The sequence below is a fragment of the Chiloscyllium punctatum genome, chromosome 30, assembly GCF_047496795.1.
Source record: "Chiloscyllium punctatum isolate Juve2018m chromosome 30, sChiPun1.3, whole genome shotgun sequence".
Lineage (NCBI taxonomy): Eukaryota > Metazoa > Chordata > Chondrichthyes > Orectolobiformes > Hemiscylliidae > Chiloscyllium > Chiloscyllium punctatum.
In genome coordinates, this window is record NC_092768.1 from 36,021,497 (window position 1) to 36,041,530 (window position 20,034).

General features: G+C 44.2%; 1 protein-coding gene across 2 annotated transcripts in view; it reads left to right on the forward strand.

Annotated features, from left to right (window-relative positions):
* The window catches only part of LOC140455413 (major histocompatibility complex class I-related gene protein-like), a 29,075-nt gene extending 11,767 nt beyond the window's left edge, over positions 1-17,308 (forward strand). The window contains exons 3-8 of one of the 2 annotated variants that reach the window (XM_072550257.1): positions 3,037-3,312; positions 4,599-4,856; positions 8,890-8,988; positions 11,896-11,928; positions 12,272-12,319; positions 14,592-17,308. In XM_072550257.1, the coding sequence (XP_072406358.1) occupies positions 3,037-3,312; positions 4,599-4,856; positions 8,890-8,988; positions 11,896-11,928; positions 12,272-12,318 (713 nt within the window). In that variant the 3' untranslated portion in view covers position 12,319; positions 14,592-17,308. Of the gene's footprint in view, positions 1-3,036; positions 3,313-4,598; positions 4,857-8,889; positions 8,989-11,895; positions 11,929-12,271; positions 12,320-13,613 lie in introns of both variants that reach the window. The other variant, XM_072550255.1, reaches the window with a different exon arrangement.
* Positions 17,309-20,034: the final 2,726 nt, after the last annotated feature.

Consider the following 20,034-nt stretch of genomic DNA (forward strand, 5'->3'; position numbering starts at 1 on the left):
AGGAATGTTTGAGGACTCTGCCTTTATACTTGATGGAATTTAGAAGGATGAGAGGGAATCGAATTCAAACATACAAAATACTGAATGGCCTGGACAGAGTAAATGTTGGGAAGATATTTCCACTGGTCAGAGAGACTAGGACCTGAGGGCACAGCTTAGAGTAAAGGGAAGACCTTCTAGAATAGAGATAAGGAGAAACATCTCCAGCCAGAGAGTGGTATTTCTATGGAATTCATTGCCACAGAAGGCTGTGGAAGCTAGGTCATTGAGTGTTTTTAAGACTGAGTTAGGTAGATTCTTGAGTATCAAGAGGATCAATAGTTTTGGGGAGAAAGTGAGAAAATGGGGTTGAGAAACTTATCAGCCATGACTGAATGGTGGAGCAGACTTGATGGGTTGAATGGCTTACTTTCTGCTCCTATATCTTATGGTCACAAGGACATCCCATTAGGTTCAAACATAGTAACAATCTGACCTGATTTAAGAAATAAAAAGAGTGCAATTAGTTTGCACATCTATTGGTCACTAGTGAATGTGTTACGACATGGGGTAAACCCCTCTGCTAATTTAAATCTGACACACAGAGGAGTTCACCTCATGCCATAATGTGTTTAATTTTGAGAGGCAAAGAACAATCGAAGATGACACTACTTAATGTAAAAGTAACAAGTTTATTCTTTACATCACAACAGCTATTTACAACTCCTTTCTCTTAAACCTATCTTTTACCCCCACTGGACAATATTGGTCAGATAAATTCCCGTTTAGATTTATGGCAAAATCAATTTCAAACCCAGGTATAGTCTTCAGCTGTCAAACTTTCTCTGTAGATTTCTTTTGGTTGATCATAGTGTTCTGTTGCAAAAAATTTCTTATAGACAGCTACCTTTTGGAGAGTTATTCAGCTGGCAGTCTGTTTGTTGGCGCTTGGTGCTATTCTCCCCCTAACTGTTCAAATTGTCTGGTTTTATACCACAAAGCATTGAATCATTTCATTGGTTTGATGCCATCGCAAACAGTAAAATTCAAATTCGAATGGATTTTGGTATCTGTGGCATAATTTAAACTTTGAATTTGATTTTTGTACCATGGCAACACAGTACCAGCTATTTGTGTCAACCAAATGTTAAGTATTTCAATCTTTCAGCCCAATCTGTGCCTCTCTAAGTCCGTGCCAGCTGCCAGTCTCTCTTAAAGGTACAGTACTCACCTACACCTTCATAGCAAGTGGGAAGGATGGAGTGTGACATTCTGGAGGGAAATTACAGAGAGAGTTGATATTATACAATGGGGTTATAATTGGGGTTGGGGGCAGAGTGGAGGTGGAAAAGCGTATTAGAGAACCAAAGGGAGATTATGAGGAAAGACTGGTGGTCAACATGAAAGAGAGTGTCTCAGATTCTTGTGTGGGCATGTCAGTATTAACAGGTTGGTAAAGCTAGGACTTTTTAGGGACCAAAAAGTTTTACACATGAAGGCGGGAGACATGGCTGGCATGCTAAATGAACATTTTGCACATGTCTTTATCAAGGAGGTGCTTACGGCCTAGGCAGGAGGCTCTGGATGATCAGGGTGAAGTGTTCATTAGAGTATCAATAGTTAAAGTTGGCACTACGACCGGATAAGATCTATCTATGGATAGTGAAGGACAGTGGAATTTTGCAGAGGCACTGGGCATGATCTTTCAGTCTTCCCTTGACTCTAGGAGAAGCCCAGAAGTTGGAAAATTGTAGACTTTACACTCTTGTTCAAAAAAGCCTGGAAGGTTACAGCCTACAGTCACAGGCAAATCAGTTTAATCTCTGCATTGCAGATATTTTTCAGGATAGAATTCATAGTCAGATGAATAAACATGGCTTGTTTAGGGACGGCCAGCGAGGATTTGTAAAGGGGAAATTAAATTTGGCTAAATTGCTGGAGTTTCTTTGAAGAGGTAACAGGAGATTGTGTGTTTTTTTTTAAGTTGAGGGGAAGAATGCACGGGGAAGGGTGAAGTCCTTGAAACAGTCTTGACAGGAATGGTGTGGAGTTGCAGATTTACTAACAGTCTATTCTGGAACTTGTAGACCTTTCTAATATATGTGATTAAAGCTTTCACACTCCTTTAAATTCATTCAATGGATTGCTTTCTTTCAGTTAAATTAATCAACATGGTTCAGGAGTTTATTGACAACTTCATTGGGAAGTCTCATTCTTTAAATATGGCATATTTTAAAGATATTCATGCTTTTAACGAGCATTTCAAACAGCAAAGTCTCAATGTCTGAGTGTACTATCAATAAAATATCAGTGCGCAGGAAGAAAAGTAATTAAGAAAGCAAACAGAATGTTGCTGTTTATTTCAAGGGGAGCAGAAGGCAAAGACTGAGAGGGTATGCTTCAGTTATCCAGGCCATGATGACTCTACATCTGGAGCACTGTATATGGTATTGGTTTCCTCATTAATGTAACAGTGTAAATGCATTGGAGACAGTTCAGTGAAGGTTCACCTGACCAATACCAGGAAGGAGGGTTGCCTTAAGAGGAAATGTTAAGGACAGGCTCAGCTTGTGATTGCTGGAGTTCAGAGAGGTTAGAAGTGACTTGATTGAACCATAACCCTTCCTGAGAGGTCTGCCAGGGTGGGTGTGAAGAGCAAGTTTTCTCTTGTTTGACGACCTAGATCCAGGTTCACTGTCGAAATAAAGGAGATCATCTGTTTAAGACCAGGAAAAGGACATGTATCTTTCCTTTGTGAATCATTTGAACCCTCTTTCTAGCAGGTAGCCTTTTTAAAAGAGAAAAAGGGTGATGGGGAATGAATATCAGAAATGGAAGGTATTGGGAAGTCATTCATTCAGCTGAATTGAATGGTGGGATAGTTTCAAAGATCTAATTCTGTCCCAGTTCTATAAGTTTAAGTACTCTTTTAGAAGGCACCCAGGGTTTGATGCTACTGCCTGCTTCCCAGTGTTGAATCTGATGTAAGGTGCAGGCTAATGGGTGGGCTCACTCAGGCCAATGGTTTCTGATTCCCTGAGTCGATCTCACTGACAGGGATCCACTGGTTCCAACTAATGACCGGCTGTGACCTGAGGGAGGATGGCACCACAGATGGATTCTCACACTTCGGCTGGGATGGGCAAGATTACATGAAATTTGACAAGGATCACCAGGACTGGGTCACCACAGTACGATGGGGAGAAAAGACAAAGAAATGGTGGGAGGAAATCAGGGCCTGGAATAATCAGCAGTGGACATATTACCTGGAGAAGGAGTGTATACACTGGCTGAACACCTACTTGGACTACGGACAGCAGATGCTGAGTATCAGTAAGTGATGAGTCAGGGAGAGTGAAAGTCTGTAAGTGCGCATGGGAGTACAAGTCTGCAATGAGGTGGGAATGAGAGTTGGAGAGTGGTGGGAAAGTGTGAGGTTGTCAGTGTGGGGATGGTGAGGGAGGAAAGAGCTGGTAAGTGAATAGGGGAGTTGGGAGTGCGAGTAAAAGTAGTGGAGTGAGAGATGAGTGAGTAGGTTAGTGGGGAGGAGCAAGAGTTGTGTGTGAGAGAGAAGAGAGTCGGTGAGTGAAGGGGTTGAGTCAGAGGTAGTGGGTGAGCGGAGTGAGAGACTCGGTGAGTGAGGGGGGAGTGAGTCAGTGAGTGGGGGAGGGGGACTGAGAGTCGATGAGTAAGAGTTGGTGAGTGGGGGGAAAGTGATTGGGGAGGGTGAGTGAGAGTCTGGGGAGGCAGGATGGCAGTTGGTTAGTGGGGGGGAGAGTGAGAGTCAGTGAGTGAGGGGGCAATGATTGTTGGTGGGGGAGGGGGGAGTGAGAGTTGGTGAGTAAAGGGGTGAATGAGAGTACTTGAGTAAGGGGGGAGTGATTGTTGGTGGTGGAGGGAGAGTGAGAGTCGATGAGTAAGAGTTGGTAAGTGGGGGGAGTGAGTGGGGGAGGGCGAGTAAGAGTTGGTTGGGAGGGGGAATAAGAGTCGGTGAGGGAGGCAGGGTGAGAGTCGGTGAGTGAGGGGTCAATGATTGTCGGTGGGGGAGGGGGGAGTGAGAGTTAGTGAGTGAGGACGGAGTGAGAGTCGGTGAGTGAGGGTTGAATGAGAGTAGCTGAGTGAGGGGGGAGTGAGTCAGTGAGTGAGTCGGTGAGTGGGGGAGTGATTGTTGGTGGGGGAAGGTGAGTGAGAGTCATTAACTGGAGGGAAGTGAGTTGGTGAGTGGGGAAGGTGAGAGTTGGTGGGGGGGAGTGAGTGAAGGGGTGAATGAGAGTCGGTGAGTGATGGAGAAGTGAGTTGGTGAGTGGGGGGAATGATTGTTGGTGGGGGAGGGTAAGTAAGAGTTGTTGAGTGGGCGGATTGAGAGTCATTAAGTGAGGGAGAGTGAGAGTCAGTGAGTGGAGGGGAATGAGGGGGTGAGTTGGGGCTGAGTTGATGAGTGAAGGACAGTGAGTGAGGGGCGATTTGAGAGTTGGTGAGTGTCGGGTGGAGTGAGTGTGACAGTGAAGGAGTGAGGGGAGTAGAGTGAGTGAGTGGCTGTCTCTCTCTCTCTCTCTCTCTCTGTCTCTCTCTCTCTATGTTTGTGCAGTAACTCCTCTTCCTCTCTCTCTCTCTTTCAGTTTCCCCCATTGTGTCCTTTACCCGACAGGGTAATTCTAACCGGCTGTCTTGTCTCGTCACTGGGTTTTACCCACAAGCCATTGAGGTGACTCTGTGGAGGGACGGAGTGTTGATCGATGAGACCCTGTCCACAGGGATCTTACCCAATCACGATTGGACCTACCAGATCCGGAAATGGATAGAGTTTGATCCAAAGGATTGGGCTGAGTATTCCTGTCGGGTGGAGCACAACGGGCTGGAGGAGAAGTTGATTTATGGTAAGACTGATTCTCACTGTTAGAGAGGAAACAGTCTCAGACCAGAATCATAGGAGGGAATGTCAATAATGAGTTTAGGACAGGCTAGGGGCCAGGATGGAGAGGGAGAAGTAAATATTCACTTCAGTATGTCAAAGATGTACCACTTGTTAACAGGAGTAATTTAGACTGTGTGTGACAGTGTGTCAGGAACTAACGTACCTTGGAGTATTGTGAATAGACTCTAAACTGTTTGGTGAGGTAGAAAGAAAGATACACATCTTCCTTCAAGCACAGAGTTTACTGCTTTGCTCAGTCCTGCCCCTATTAGACCATACCTGGTTTCATAGTTGCTCTGTTAATAGATGGTCAAAACAAATTGACATGAACCATTAGGCTCTCTTCACATGAACAAGATTCGCTTCTTTGAGGTAAATCTTTTGTTGCCAGTTTTTCTAAACCGAACTGAAACAAAATAACGGGCCAGGCTTTCTGGAGAATGCCATTCCACTCCAGTCATCTTTCACAGAACAAAGAGCTTACTGTTTCTGAGAGGCGATACTGATCTGAAGGAGATGCGCTCCTTCAGAAATCCAGAACCATACTACCAATCTGACCTGTCCATTGAGCCGTAGAACCGAAGGCAAGCCATGCTCCTGTTTTCACAGTGGTCAGTACTCTGAGACCAAAAACAGACAGTATGGTAGCTGCTGCAAAAGGTTATGTTTGTAAGTAACCGTGAGGCTGGTGTGCCAGGTGGGGAGGGGAAGTATGATGCCAAGTTAAGTAGGGTGGCAGTTTGGAAGATAGGGTGCCAGGGGATTAAGTGCCATCTGGCTAGGATGGCAAGTGGACCAGGCATTCAGGTATTAGGGGACCGTGTAACTGATGGAGTGGTGTGGGTTGTGTAGAGTCATGAGTTAAACTGCATAGAAACAGACCCTTCGGTCCAACTCGCCCATGCTGACCAGATACCCTAAACTGGTTTGTTCCCATCATTTGCCATCACTTAACCTATACCTCTCTGAACTCTTCCTAATCATGTACCCATCCAGATGCCTTTCAAATGTTGTTAATGTATTTGCTTCCACCATTTCCTCTGGCAGCTTGTTCAGTATGTGCACTAACCTCTGGGTGAAAGAGTTGCCCCTCAGGTTCCTTCTAAATCTTTCCTGTCTCCCCTTAAACTGATGCCCTCTCCTTCTGGACTCCTGTACCCTAGGGAAAAGGACCTTGGCTATTCACGCTATCCATGCCTCTCATGATTTTGGAAACCTCGACAAAATCACCCTTCAGCCACCGATGCTCCAGGGAAAATAACCCCAAACTATTCAGCCTCTCCCTATAGCTCAAACCCTCCAACCCTGGCAACATCCTTGTAAATCTTTTCTTTGCCCTTTCAGGTTTAACATCTTTTCTATAGCAGGGAGACCAGATTCGTTCCCCTCAGTCCCCTCCACTCACCGAATCTCACATATTTTGTCTATCAGGTGGGGGTGGACTGGTGTCAAATCTAGAGGGATGCTGGGGTCAGTGGGAGTTTGCATTCACGGGATGGGAAGTTGGGTCCAGGGGTAGAGACAGGGTGTTGGGGTTGGACATATCGAGACTGGGGATTGGGCAGGAGATGTAGGATTGGGATGTGGGAAGCTGCAACTAGAGTGGAATAAGGGTGGGGTGGGATCGTGGGTGGAGAGGAGAGTTGGGTTTGAAGAGGAGATGTAGATTTTGGTCAGAATTTGAGATTTTAAAGGGGCTGTGGGAGGGGTATTCGAGGTGGTCTGAGGTACATGGCGGGAGTCAACATAATAATTATCTAGGGTTAGACTGGGCCTTGAATCATGGAATCCCTAGAATGCAGAAGCAGGCTATTTGGCCATTTGAATCCACACCAAACTTTCGAAGAGCATCCCACACTGTCCCGCTCACCCTACATTATCCCTGAAACCCTGCAATTCCCATGGTCAACTCACCTAACCTACACATCACTGGACACTGTGGACAATTAACAGTCTAACATTTCCACTGAGTCCCTGTGAGTTAGCTGCAGCAAAACTCTCTGAAGGTTCCAATTTCTCTGGAGATCTTCAGAGGGTTCCAGGAGTACAGGAAATGCCTAGCAAATCTTCAGTTATCTGGGTCACATCTTCAGTACTATGGTGCATGGTCCCCTGTGCAAAACTCAAATCGACACTGCAGAACGAGCAATCTTCCCAAAGGAAAATCTGGATCGAAATTGTCTAATCACTGCCTTGTTGCTAGTGACAATGTAGGCCATGAACAAGTGGAGGTCTGTCAGTGAGTGGGCCATGCTCAGGGTGGGTGAGGGTGGTGGGGAAATAGAAATGGAATTCATGGCCAGTCCACACTGACGGAGACATTCGGGTTTGGATCTGGTGGAGGTGACACTCTCAGGCCTGAGTCCTGAGGATTATGTCTGACATGGAGCTAAAGGGGACAAAGGTTTTCAGGCTCTATGGCAGGTTTGGTAGAGGGGAGGTTGGTTTTTATGACGTGGGAGTTTGAGTGTGAGTGAGCAATGTGTAGTAGAGTTGGGGAGGTGTGTGTCTTCACGTGCGTGTGCTCATACGTTCGTATCCATGTGCTTGTGTTTTCATATGCATGTCTGTGTGTTTCTGTGTTCGTGTCTGTGTTTGTATCATCTCTGTGTGCCTGTGTGTTTGTGTTTGTGTTTGTGTGTGTCTGTGTGTTCATGCCTTGTGTGTCCATGTCTGTGTGTGTCTGCATCTGTGTCTGCCTGGGTGTTTTTCATGTCAGCTTGCTACATCTGTCAGTTATTGCAAGGCTTTGCGAGAGCAGCAGGGTTGAGGATGTTGGTTGTAAAAGTATGAACATAGCATGTCATAATAGCTAAAGACTTTTATTCACAATTCATGTGAAGCCTCTTTGATCTTTCTGATATTGTGCACGTTCTTTCATCGTTTGTGCCTGCGGTTTGTCAGTTCCCCTCCTTCCTGGCCATTGAAAGCTCATTAGCCACCACTATCTGATTTCCCAAACCAACCCAAAGCCCCTCTTTTGAGCTCGGCTGTGCATCCCAGGCTTCTAATTTTAATCTGTGCAACCTCCCGATGTCTCCTGCATCTCTCATGATATCTCTCTTATTTTCATCCACCCAGAGCTTATCACTCTGAGAGGAATAAAATTAAATGTTGCATTGTTATAATAAACCTGCCTGGAACCTTGGTGAGACTGCATTTAGAATCCTGTGTGAAGATCTGGTCTCTGTGTAATTAAAAAGCAAAAATATAGAGACACTGGAGAGGGGTGCAGAAGAGATATATCGAGATGGTAACAGAATTGTGTGTGTCTAAGTATTGGGGCAGGATTGGATCTCCTCCCTCAAAGGAGCAAGAGAAGGAATTGGTAGCAGAGGTCATTAAAATAATGAAATATTTCAGTAGCATAAATATATTGTGAATGTTTCCTGTTGGGTGGGCACAGAGCACCAATAAAACATTGTCACCCACACAGTCCAGAGGAAATTCAAGAGAAAGTTCGGTAAGCAAACAGGAAAGTGAAGTCACAACTAGACTGAGTGGTTGAAGTGGATTGCACAGATGGGTTAAAGGAGAAACTTGGCAACAATACGAGGCAGAAAAAAATGGATGGCTATGACAATATGATTCGGATGATGGTGGTACGGTGGCTTAGTAGTTAGCACAGCTGCCTCACAGCGTCAGGGACCCGTTTCTGATTCCAGTCTTGGACAACCATCTGCATGGAGTTTGCATGTTCTCCTGTTTCTCACAGTCAAAGGATACGCAGGTTAGGGTGATTAATGATGGGAATTTGTGTCTGGGTGAATTGCTTTTTGGAAGGTCGGTGCAGACTCAATAGGCCAAATGACCTCTTTCAGCATTGTAGGGATTCTACCATAAATTGACATGGGTTCAAATGGGAGGAGGTTTGAGTGGAGCATTGTCACCAGAATGGAATAAGTGCGCTGAATGGCCTGTGTAATCTCACATTTTCTCTTTCTCGCTGTCTCTGAAAGCACACACACATTTTGTCTCTCCTTACTGTCTTACAGTGCCAGAGTCAGACTCCCATGTTCTTGTTGCTGTTATGGTTTCACTTGGAGTCTTCATGATCATCCTTTTAGGGGCTTTCACCATCTTTTGCAAGAAAGGTAAGATTCCATGCAGCTCCCCAATGGAGGACCTATGGGTATGTGGGGTGAGCCCAGGGCCATGGAAGTAAAGGGCTCATGGTGTTTGTGGAGCTGTTCGGGGAGAACGTTGTCCTCAGGAAACTTGGTGGTGGGGGATTGGCTCGGTCTGTGGGGTCCTGAGTCCAGGGAGGTGACTGTAGCACCTCATCAATGGTTAGAGGCATTGAAGGGTCCCAGAGTCAGTCAGCGAAGGCTTTGTAGGTGCTCAGGGTGGGAGAGTGGATCTTGCTGTCTGTGGAGAGGTCTTAAGTGTGGAGTGTGCTTACCAATTCTTGAGGCCTCATCGCATGACTGAGCCACGCTCCAGCCAATGTTTTGGCCAGTCCATCAACGCAGTCGACTCCCTGCCTTCCCACACCAATCAGAATGCATGGAGACATCATACCCAATTGGATAAGAGAACATAGAACATAGAACAATACAGCACAGAACAAGCCCTTCGGCTCTTGATGTTGAGCTGACCTGTGAACTATTCTCAGCTAGTCCCCCTACACTATCCCAAAGTCATCCGTGTGCTTATCTAAGGATTGTTTAAATCTCCCTCATGTGGCTGAGTTAACTACATTTGCAGGTAGGGCATTCCACGCCCTTACCACTCTCTGCATAAAGAACCTGCCTCTGATATCTGTCTTAAATCTATCACCCCTCAATTTGTAGTTGTGCCCTCTCCTACAAGCTGGAAGCATCATCGTCCTTGGAAAAAAACTTTCACTGTCTACCCTATCTAATCCTCCGATCATCTTGTATGTTTCTATCAAATCCCCCCTTAGCCACCTTCTTTCCAATGAGAACAGACCCAAGTCTCTCAGCTTTTCCTCATAAGACCTTCCCTCCAGACCAGGCAACATCCTGGTAAATCTCCTCTGCACCTTTTCCAATTCTTCCACATCCTTCCTGTAATGGGGCAACTAGAAGTGTACACAATATCCCAAGTGTGGCCGCACTAGCATTTTGTATACTTGCAGCATGATATTGCGGTTCCGGAACTCAATCTCTCTACCAATGAAACCTAACACACTGTATGCCTTCTTAACAGCACTATCCACCTGGGTGGTAACTTTCAGGGATCTATGACATGGGCTCCAAGATCCCTCTGCACATCCACACTACCAAGAATCTTTTCATTGACCATGTACTCTGCCATCCTGTTATTCTTCCCAAAGTGCATCACCTCACATTTAGCTGCACTGAACTCCATTTGCCACCTCTCAGCCCAATTCTGCAGTTTATCCAAGTCCCCCTGCAACCTGTAACATTCTTCCAAACTGTCCACTACTCCACCGACTTTGGTGTCATCTGCAAATTTACTAATCCATCCACTTATGTCTGCGTCTCAGTCATTTGTAAAAATGACAAACAGCAGTGGTCCCAAAGCAGATCCTTGTGGCACACAACTAGTAACTGGACGCCAGACTGAATGTTTTCCATCAACCACCATTCGCTGCCTTCTTCCAGAAAGCCAGTTTCTAATCCAAACTGCTAAATCACCCTCAATTCCATGCCTCTGCATTTTCTCGATCGGCCTACCATGTGGAACCTTATCAAAGGTTTTACTGAAGTCCAAATATACCACGTCATCTGCCCTACCTCATCTACATGCTTGGTCACCTTCTCAAAAAATTCAATGAGGTTTTTGAGACATGACCTGCCCTTGATGAAACCATGTTGACTATCTGAAATCAAATTGTTGCTTGCTAGATGATTATAAATCTTATCTCTCATAATCCTTTCCTACAATAATGCTTGACCTTCTGTCAAAAACCTCCCACCCCTCCATTTTTCCCTACTATTTTCGATATTTTAACACCTGATTAAAAATAAATGTGTAAAGGAAGTGACCGATGAAGCCAATCTTTGATACTAATGGCCCTCTCCACTTCCTTCGGCATTATAGACAATTGGAAATTGGTTCAGCTCAATTGGCTGGATTGTTCATTGCAGAGAAGTGTGATGCCAACAGCGTGGTTTCCATTCCCATCCCTGGTTCGAGGTTACCATAAAGGACTCTCTTTCTCAACTTTTACCTCGCCTAAGGTCTGGTGGCCTTCAGGTTAAATCACCACTAGGCACTTCCCTGTAATGAGAGAGCATTCTCTATGATCTGATATGATTATGGTGATGCAACAGAAACAAGAGACAGTTGGATGTTGGTTGTATGGTCCTCATCTCCCAGAGACTCCAAGGCAGTCCTGCTATTTAGTCAATGCTGCATATTGGGCTTTGGCGGTGGTTTTGGGTGGGTGGGAGATGATGGATAGCAGAGGCTTAGGGTGTCCACATGCTCCTCAGGTCCTGGTGGAGGGTCGCAGGTCAATGGAGGGGGTACTGAGTGTGTGTGAGGGCATTAGGCTGTAGGTTGAGGGCCTTACCTTTGAGGCAGAAGATGCTACAGTCAGAAATGGGTTTCAGTTTGGGAGAGGTTCTCAGTTCGCTCAGAAGGGTGGGAGGCAAAGACGGGGCAGTTGAGGTAAGAACTTTGGGTGAGTGTGGGAGTGAGAAGGTCAGGTGAGTGTGGGAACAAGGAGCTTGGTTTCAGATTTGGAGTGAAGTGTTACAGAATGGAGTTGGAGTGAGTCAGAGTGAGGATTTGGTGGGGAATGTGCCAATTAGGGTATGTGGGAGTGAGAGGGAGCAAAGAGCATTAGGGTAAGCAGGAGGAGTGAGAGGGAGCCAAGGAGATGGGAGGGGGCAGTGGGAGTAAGAGGGCGTGGTGGGAGAGAGAAGGAGTGGGGGCAGTATTTATGTGGGACTGATATGATGAGAAAAGGGTCAAAACTTTTCGTTTGACTGGGAGTCCTACTCAGTTTTCTGCCTTAATTTTTCTGTCAGTATATTGTCAATCAGTGAATGCTCCTTTTTTCACAGTGAGAAGGAAGAGTGACTACATCCATACACACAGTAAGTTAAATTATCCTCTGGATCCTCTGTCCATTGTGTGACTGATATACTGACCAACTGGTTGCTCCCTCTGTTGGTGTATCTCTATCACTATGTCTCTCATTGACTCTCTTTGTATGGTTCACTATTTGCATTGTGGCCATGTGAGTGTGAGTGTGTGTGTGTGTGTATCTGACTCTGTGTCTTTGTGTTTGTATGTATGTGTGCCTCTGTGACTTTCTTGCCCACTCTATTTTATCCTCATCCTTTGCCCTGTCTGTATCCCTCTCCCTGTTTACCCTGTATGTCTTGTGTACTTGGTGTGATATTGAACAGATTTTAATGCCTCTCTTTCCATTAACAGCTTCTGATGATGGGATATCCTCAGCCAGTTCCACTGCCAGTTCCTAAGGTACAAATAGTTTTAAACAATGTTAGGAGCAGATCATTCTCACTGGGATACTGGAGCAAGTATTAACTGTACATTCTGGACGGTGGACTCTAAGCTCAGTCTCTCCCTCCCTGTGTGATGCCTGAAGATCAGCTCATACAGGTCAAAACTGAGCTTTCAGACTGCCCTTCAACAGATGGGGTTGCCTGGTACGCACCTGAGATTTCTGAGACAGGTGAGGTTTGGTTATAGAAATATCTGGAAATATGACATCGTGGATATGGCCTTCTGTCAGCTGCTCGACTTCCTTAAGGGATTCAATATTGCGAGCTTTCTCAACATAGTTATTCGCGAGTTTAGCATTGGTCTCCTGGGATTCTGAATTTTTGGGTGTTTGCGGAATGCTGTGTGGTAGATGGGGTCTGGATCTGATGGGGAAATCACCGCAGTTCAGAAGATCAGAGCGTGCGGAGTCATGCAACACGGAAACAGAGACAACTTGTCTGTGCAGATCAATTTTCCCAAACCAAGCTATTCCCATTTGCTTATGTTTGGCCCATATCCTGCTAATCCCTTTCCTATTAATGTACCTGTCCAAATGTCTTTTAAATGTTGTAACTGTACCCTCATCCACCACTTCCTCTGATGCTTCATTTCACATATGAACCGTGATCTTGGAGGGAGTGCAGTGTAGATGGACCAGAGTGAAACCTGGACTTTGAGAGTTTAGTTATGATGAGAGATTAAACAAACCTGAAGTGTTCTCTGAAATTTGGCAGGTTAAGGGCTGATTTGGTTGATGCTTTTTGAGATATTAAAGGAAGTAGCCAATTTGATGGAGGAAAACTTTCTGTTGATTGTGGAGTTTCAGAGGCATGTTGTAAAAGTTAAAGCCAGACACATCGGGTGTGTCATTAAGAAACTCTTCCACATTGAAAAATGGTTGAAATGCTATTGCCTAATAGGTAATTGGTGTTAAATTTTCTGTTAATGAGTTTGATGAGAAAGCTGCAAATCTCCAAAAGGAGGAGATCAGGGGAAAGTCAGTAAATGTGCAGTTTGGCCACAAGTCCTCCACAGTGACAATATATTCAGGGGCTAAGTGGCTTCCTGGTGTTCCTGCCCTGTGGATTTTGCAGATATTATATATGTTGGCCAGCTGGCTTGTTCCCAGTGAATTTTATTCTGATTTAATTTTTTTTAATCAGCCATGTGGCGTCGATTGTCCATCCCAGATTTCGATTGCACTTGGTGAGGTCTGAGGTCTGCTGTTTATTCCCTGAGTCTGTAACTATAATTTCTTTCTTTTCCCCAGCGGTCTACCATATCTGACTGGGAATCTACAGACAACATTTCCCAAGATCAGCATCTGGAGGGGAGAAGAGATTAAGATAGGATTGACACCTGCTCACTCTCAAATTCTGGCGCATTTTGAAAATCTGATTCCTGATTCCTGATTTTGTTCACTGAAATCTGACCTGCTAATGCCTGAGCTGTATAATCAAAATGTGACTTCTATTCCTGGAAAGTAACCTCACCTCCAACTGGTGACCACTCTCCCACCAGTGACTGTGCAAGTGGCACTACCCTGTCAGTGATGGTGATGTGTACATGTTTGACCCCCTTCACAGACCATTCACCAATGGGATAGCCTTGGACCTCAGATCTTTGCACTTTCAGTACTTAGTTAACCTTTACCTTTACTCGTGTTCATAACAATTCTTGTCAAGACTGTTTGAACCCAGTAATTGCCTTACTGTGATATAAACTATCCAACTGGGGCAGCATGGTGGCACAGTGGTTAGCACTGCTGCCTCACAGCATCAGAAACCCGGGTTCAGTTCCCGCTTCATGCGACTCTTGGTGTGGAGTTTGCACATTCTCCCCGTGTCTGCGGGGGTTTCCTCCGGGTGCTCCGGTTTCCTCCCACAGTCCAAAAAAAAATGTGCAGGTTAGGTAAATTGCCCATAGTGTTAGGTGAAGGGACAAATGTAGGGGAATGGGTCTGGGTGTGTTGCGTATCGGCGGGTCGGTATGGACTTGTTGGGCTGAAGGGCCTGTTCCCACACTGTAAGTAATCTAATCTCATCCAAAAAACCCACCCAGTCTGCCCATCCCTGGGCTCTGTGGACAATAATGTTAATTAGAAAAACAAAGAAACCAAAAAAATTAAATAAACTGTCCAACTGCAGCAGAGGACCAGACGGCAGCACCTGTGGATAATGGGCCACAAGTTTAAGACTAAGATGAGGAGGAAAATCTGCTCTCTGAGGCTTTGAAATTCCTTCCACAGAGAACTGTGCAAGCAGAGTCCCTGTGTACATTTAAGGATAAGATGGATCCATTCAGATGGAATCGCAGCTGAAAGGGAAGAGGAAAGGGCTCACGAGGAATGGCAGTTCAACCATGATCCGACTGAGTGGCAGAGCAGGCTGGAGAGGGTGAATGGCCTACTGCTGATCCTACTTATTAAGCTCGTATAGTCTGCATCACAAGCTCATCTCCCTTCCCTGGTATAATTGTTGTCTCGGAATCTCTTGACTTCAGCTGTTCCCGATGTTCAGGTTGTGACTGCAAAGCTCTGTCTGGCTCTAAAACAGGGAAATAGTGGTGTACTGTACTCCTGAGTGGAATTCAAGACTCAATCATTCTGTCCAGGCCTCTGAGATTCTACTGACGATCTTATCTTTTTGAATAAAAGCAAAGTACTGCGGATGTTGGAAATCTGAAGCAAACAGAGGGAACACTGGAGAAACTCAGATCCGGCAGCATCTGTGGAGAGAGTGAACAGAGTTCACATTTCAAGCCCAGTCTGACTCTTCTTCAGAACAATGAATTCTTCTGTTTGGCAGTATAGTCATGCCTGACTCGAGACATTATCTGTGTTTCTCTTTCATCGATGTTGCCTGATCTGCTGAGTTTCTCCAGCATTCTTTGTGTTTGATTTTTATTTTTTTTTGTTCTCAGAGGGCTGTCTGCTTCATCTTCCATTCCTGACAGATACTTTTTTCATTTTTCATCACTTGAGAGCTTCCAAAATCGACGCTGTCTCTATAATGTTTTGTCAATAAAGGCCTCAAACTGTGTTTGGTTTGCACTGCTGCCTCACAGAGGCAGGTTCGATTCCAACCTCGGGCGACTGTGTGGAGTTTTCACATTCTCCCTGTGTGCACGGGTTTCCTCTGGGTGCTCCAGTTTCCTCCCACAGTCCAAAGATAGGTGGATGGGCTATGCTAAATTGCCCCATAGTAGCTAGGGATGTGCAGGCTAGGTGGGTTAGGATAGGATAGAGGGGTGGGCCTGGGTGAGCTGCTCTTCAGAGGGTTGGTGTGGAATCAAAGGGCTGAATGGCCTACTTCTGCACTCAAGGGATTCTATGTTTCCCAACAAACCCCCCACACCACACCACACCACACCTGCACCTCGGCTACTTTACTGAGGGCAGAATGCATACAGGATTTTTCTTATTAAAAAGTGCAATATGGCCATGATTTAGCAGGGTGATAAATTCTGAACCCATATCAATGAGAATTCTTGCCACTCTGACTGCTGGAGACCAGCTTGAGGGACTTCAGGGGATGGGAAGGTAGAGTTCAGAAGCAATAGCTGGTGACCTTCAGCAAGCATCTTCTGGCCCTTTCCCTCTAGTCCTTGCCATATTGGACCCAAAATGGGGACCCTGACACTGCACTTAAACCTAGCAAGCATGTTGACCTCGTTCTCCATCTGGGAGACCAGCCACAACTCTTAGCTGCTGGGAAGACAGTTAACTGAGCTCTTGGCTAAGGCTATTATTTGGCCATTGATTGATTGATGGCGAGTGAAGACGTCACCCACAGATATTGCTACTGAATCTTTAATCATCAAGTTGGCGAGAAGCTTGTTTCTTGGGTTAAAGTGCACAAGTATTTGTCCTTCCTCACTACTCCAAGGGAGTCTGCAAACAAACATTATAATTCCAGAGTAAGAATCAAGTATTCAAATTGCAGCTCATGTAAACTAATTTAGAGCTGTCCTGAAAGTCATTTCACGAGACTGAAACACGTGAATCAGATGTCATGAAATTGAAGGAGTTTGCAGTCCTTAAATTAGCTCTCTTTAATAAAGTCAATGTTGCATTTTCAAGCTTTTTAACAAAAATACCCTGTGCAATGGACATTTGGCTTGCACTTTTGTTTCTCCCTCGTAAGTTTGTCTTCCCATGCTTTTTTCTCTCTCTCAGTAACAGAGCTTCTTCGTAAGCATGCTGTCTCTGCAACATTATCGGGTCAAAATCCACACACCTTCTAGGAAGGTTTTGATTCTTTTTAGGTTCAAATTAGCAAGAAGCATTAATAACAATTAATGCAGAGATTTCAAAAAGCAAGTTCGTGCTTGAAAAAGGACCCTAATAATCTTTGAGGAGGTAGCAGAAATGTTTACAGGAAATTGTGTTAGGTGCAGAGCAGAGGAAAGTTAAGAACATAACTTATCACACGGGTGTGGATTAGACAATATTATGTAAGTACTTTGTATTAGTCTTCACACAAAAGAAAGTTCTAACTGTAGCACGATATCCTGATACCATTCCAAACCACCATTCAAGGTTAAGACCTGGAACGAAGAAAGCTGACAACATGTTACCTCAGAGGTTCTTGTCCAGCACCTCGAGCAGTGGTTCCTATTTTTGATATTTCAATTATTTCTGTGGAGAAGTCGGCCACGCTGGGCAAGCGGATAACTGAGGCAATGTAACTAATCCCATTTTCGAGTTCAGACAGGAAGAGGAAGAAGTTTGTGTGCACAAATTTCTAGAGGTGTCGCAAGAAGTTGAGAATAACTGCTTAAAAATGAAGTACTGTGAGCTTCTGAACTTTAAGATCTCCAAGAAAATATGGAGGGAAAGGCCATGGCCTGATGGTATTATCACTAGTTATTAATCCAGAAACTCAACTAATGTTCTGGGGACATGAGGTGCTGCAAATCCTGTCATGGTAGAATTTGAATTCAATAAAGCTTTTTTGTAATTTACATAAATGATTTGTGTGTGAATATTAGTGGTGTAGTGGGCAGTGAAGGAAGTTATCTCAGAGTACAATGAAAGCCTGATCAGATGGGTCAAGGAATGTGAGGTTTTGGGATAGCAAACCAGGGCAGGACATGCACACTTAATAGTAATATCAGTGGGAGTGTTGCCAACCAAAGAGACTTTGGAGTGCAGGTTAATAGTTCCTTGAAAGTAGAGTCGCAGGTAGACAGTACATTGACAAAAGTGATCGGTTCCCTTGCCTTTATTGATCAGTGCATTGAATATAGAAATTAGGATGATATAGCTATATAGGACATTGTTTAAACCACTGTTAGAATATTATGTTCAATTCTGGTTCCCCAGGTTAAAGGAATTTTTAATAAAAAAATTCATTCATGAGATGATCGCTGACTAGGTCAGTATTTATTGTCCATCCTAAATTGCTCAGAGCACAAGTAAGAGTTTCTATTGGTCTTGAGTCACATGCAGGCCAGACCAGGTAAGGATTGCAGGTTCCTTCCTAGAGAACATGAGTCATTAAGATGGATTTTTTGCGATGGATTCAGTGTCATCATGAGACTCTTAATTCCGCTCTCTGTGGCGGGATTCAAACCCAGATCCCCTGAAGATTACCGAGGTCACTGGATTAACAGACCAGCAATTAAAGCACAAGGCCATTGTCTCCTCATGCTGTTGAGCTTGAAAGGCTTCAGAAAATATTTACAAGGATGTTGGTAGAATTGGAGGGTTGGAACTACAGGGAGAGTCTGAATAGGGTGGGGCTATTTTCTCTGGAGTGTGGGAGGCTGAGGGAGCTATAGGAGTTTATAAATTCTTGAGGAAGCATGGATAGAATGAATAACCAAGGTCTTTTTCCCAGGGTAGAGGGGTCCAAACTTAAAGGGCTTAAGTTTCAGGTAAGACAGGGAAAGACATAAAAGTCCTAAGTGGCAACTTACTCAAGCAGAGGATAAATGCATGTATGGAATGAGCTGCCAAAGGAAGTGATGGAGGCTATATTTAAAATTCATCTGAATGGGTACACGAATTGGAAGGGTTTAGGTGAATGTGTGCTAAATGTTAGCAAATGGGATTAGGCGAATTTAGTATACCTTGTCGGCATGCATGAGTTGGTGGAAAGGATCTCTAACCGTGCAAGATTACAACTCTATAGTTGCAATCTGGAAGTAAGGCTCTACTGGCAACCATGAAACCATTGTCGATTGTCAGAAAGATATCTGGTTCACTAATGTTATTTAGGGAAGGAAACCTGCCATCCTTACTTGGTGTGGCCTACATGTGACTCCAGATGCACAGCAATGTAGTTTCCTCTCAACAGCCTCTATGCAATGAGGAATTGGTAATAAATGCTGGCCTAGCCAGAGCTCTCCACATTTCATGATTGAATAAGAAAAAAATGCAATATTCTTATGTTAAAATACAAAACACTCTGGATGTGGAAGATCTGAAATTAATACTGAAAATGCTGGAGAAACTCTACACCTATAGCAGTAAGAGTCAAATATGGCCCTTCTTCAGAATTGAGAGCTAAAAAGCCAAATGAAATAGAACTGAACTCGAAATGAGTTAAGAGTAACTGCTCTTGACACCAAAATAACATTTGACTGAGTGTGGCAACAAGGGAAAAAAAATGAAGTCAATGATATGGAGTGTCCATCAACCTAGAACAATGGTTGCTTTTATTTGACTTCAAATATCTCAGTCTGACCACATTGCTACAGGAGCTTCTCAGAGTAATGTCCTAAAACCAAATGCCTTAAGTTGATTCATGAATGACCAGTCCTCTATCAAGCGGATGTTTAGCACCATTCACAATTGAAGTAGTTCTATCCAACAGGCAGTAAAACTGGACCATATCCAGGCATGAGTGACAAGAAGTAGTCAAGCCAGGAATGACCATATTCATGAAGAGAAAATGTAACCATCTCCCTTTAACCATCAATGATTCTACTATCAATGAGTTCTCCAATATTCTGGGTATTTCTAGTGAACAGAAAATGAAGTGGAGAAGCCATACAAATACTGACACCTAAAGAGTAGGTTAGAGGCTACAAATTCTAAAGCAGACAACTCACTTCTTAATTCTCCAAACACTGGTTATCATCACTAATCAGAAATATGCTGAAATAGTCTGTATTTTCTTTCAGCCAAAAGAAAATATTGTGGTGAACTTGGTGGTGGAAAGTTGCTCAGTTGCACGTGACAGTACTTATGGGTAAAAAGGAAACTAAAAGAAGGTGCAGACTTGAAGGAACAAGATCAGTTTCTATCTGCAGCAAAGTAAATGAGGCCTGGAAACAGTTATTATTTCCTGACATTTTTACTGTTTACTGTTGCCTGTAATGAGTGACTGTGAAACTGAACAATCAGTGTGTAAGTCATCCATGTCTTTGGCAAAGAATGGAAAGAATTTGGAAGGAAGGAACTTGGAGAACAAAGGATTTTGAGGATCCAGAATAGCACCTCATCAAGAAGCATGGCTGGTGGTTATTGAATTGCACTTTCCTAGCGTATTTTCCCTGAACCATAATGCTTGCTGTAATTTGCATTGTCTTTTTTTTAGATATGTGCATGTTTTTGAAGGCAGTTACAGTTTTATCAGGTGAAGGTATGTGTCTACAGTTCATAGTTTTATTTACTTTTTTTGAGAACTCATTTATTTCTTAAAGTCAGTAGTCCTGTTGAGCATAGATAGATGGCCATGATC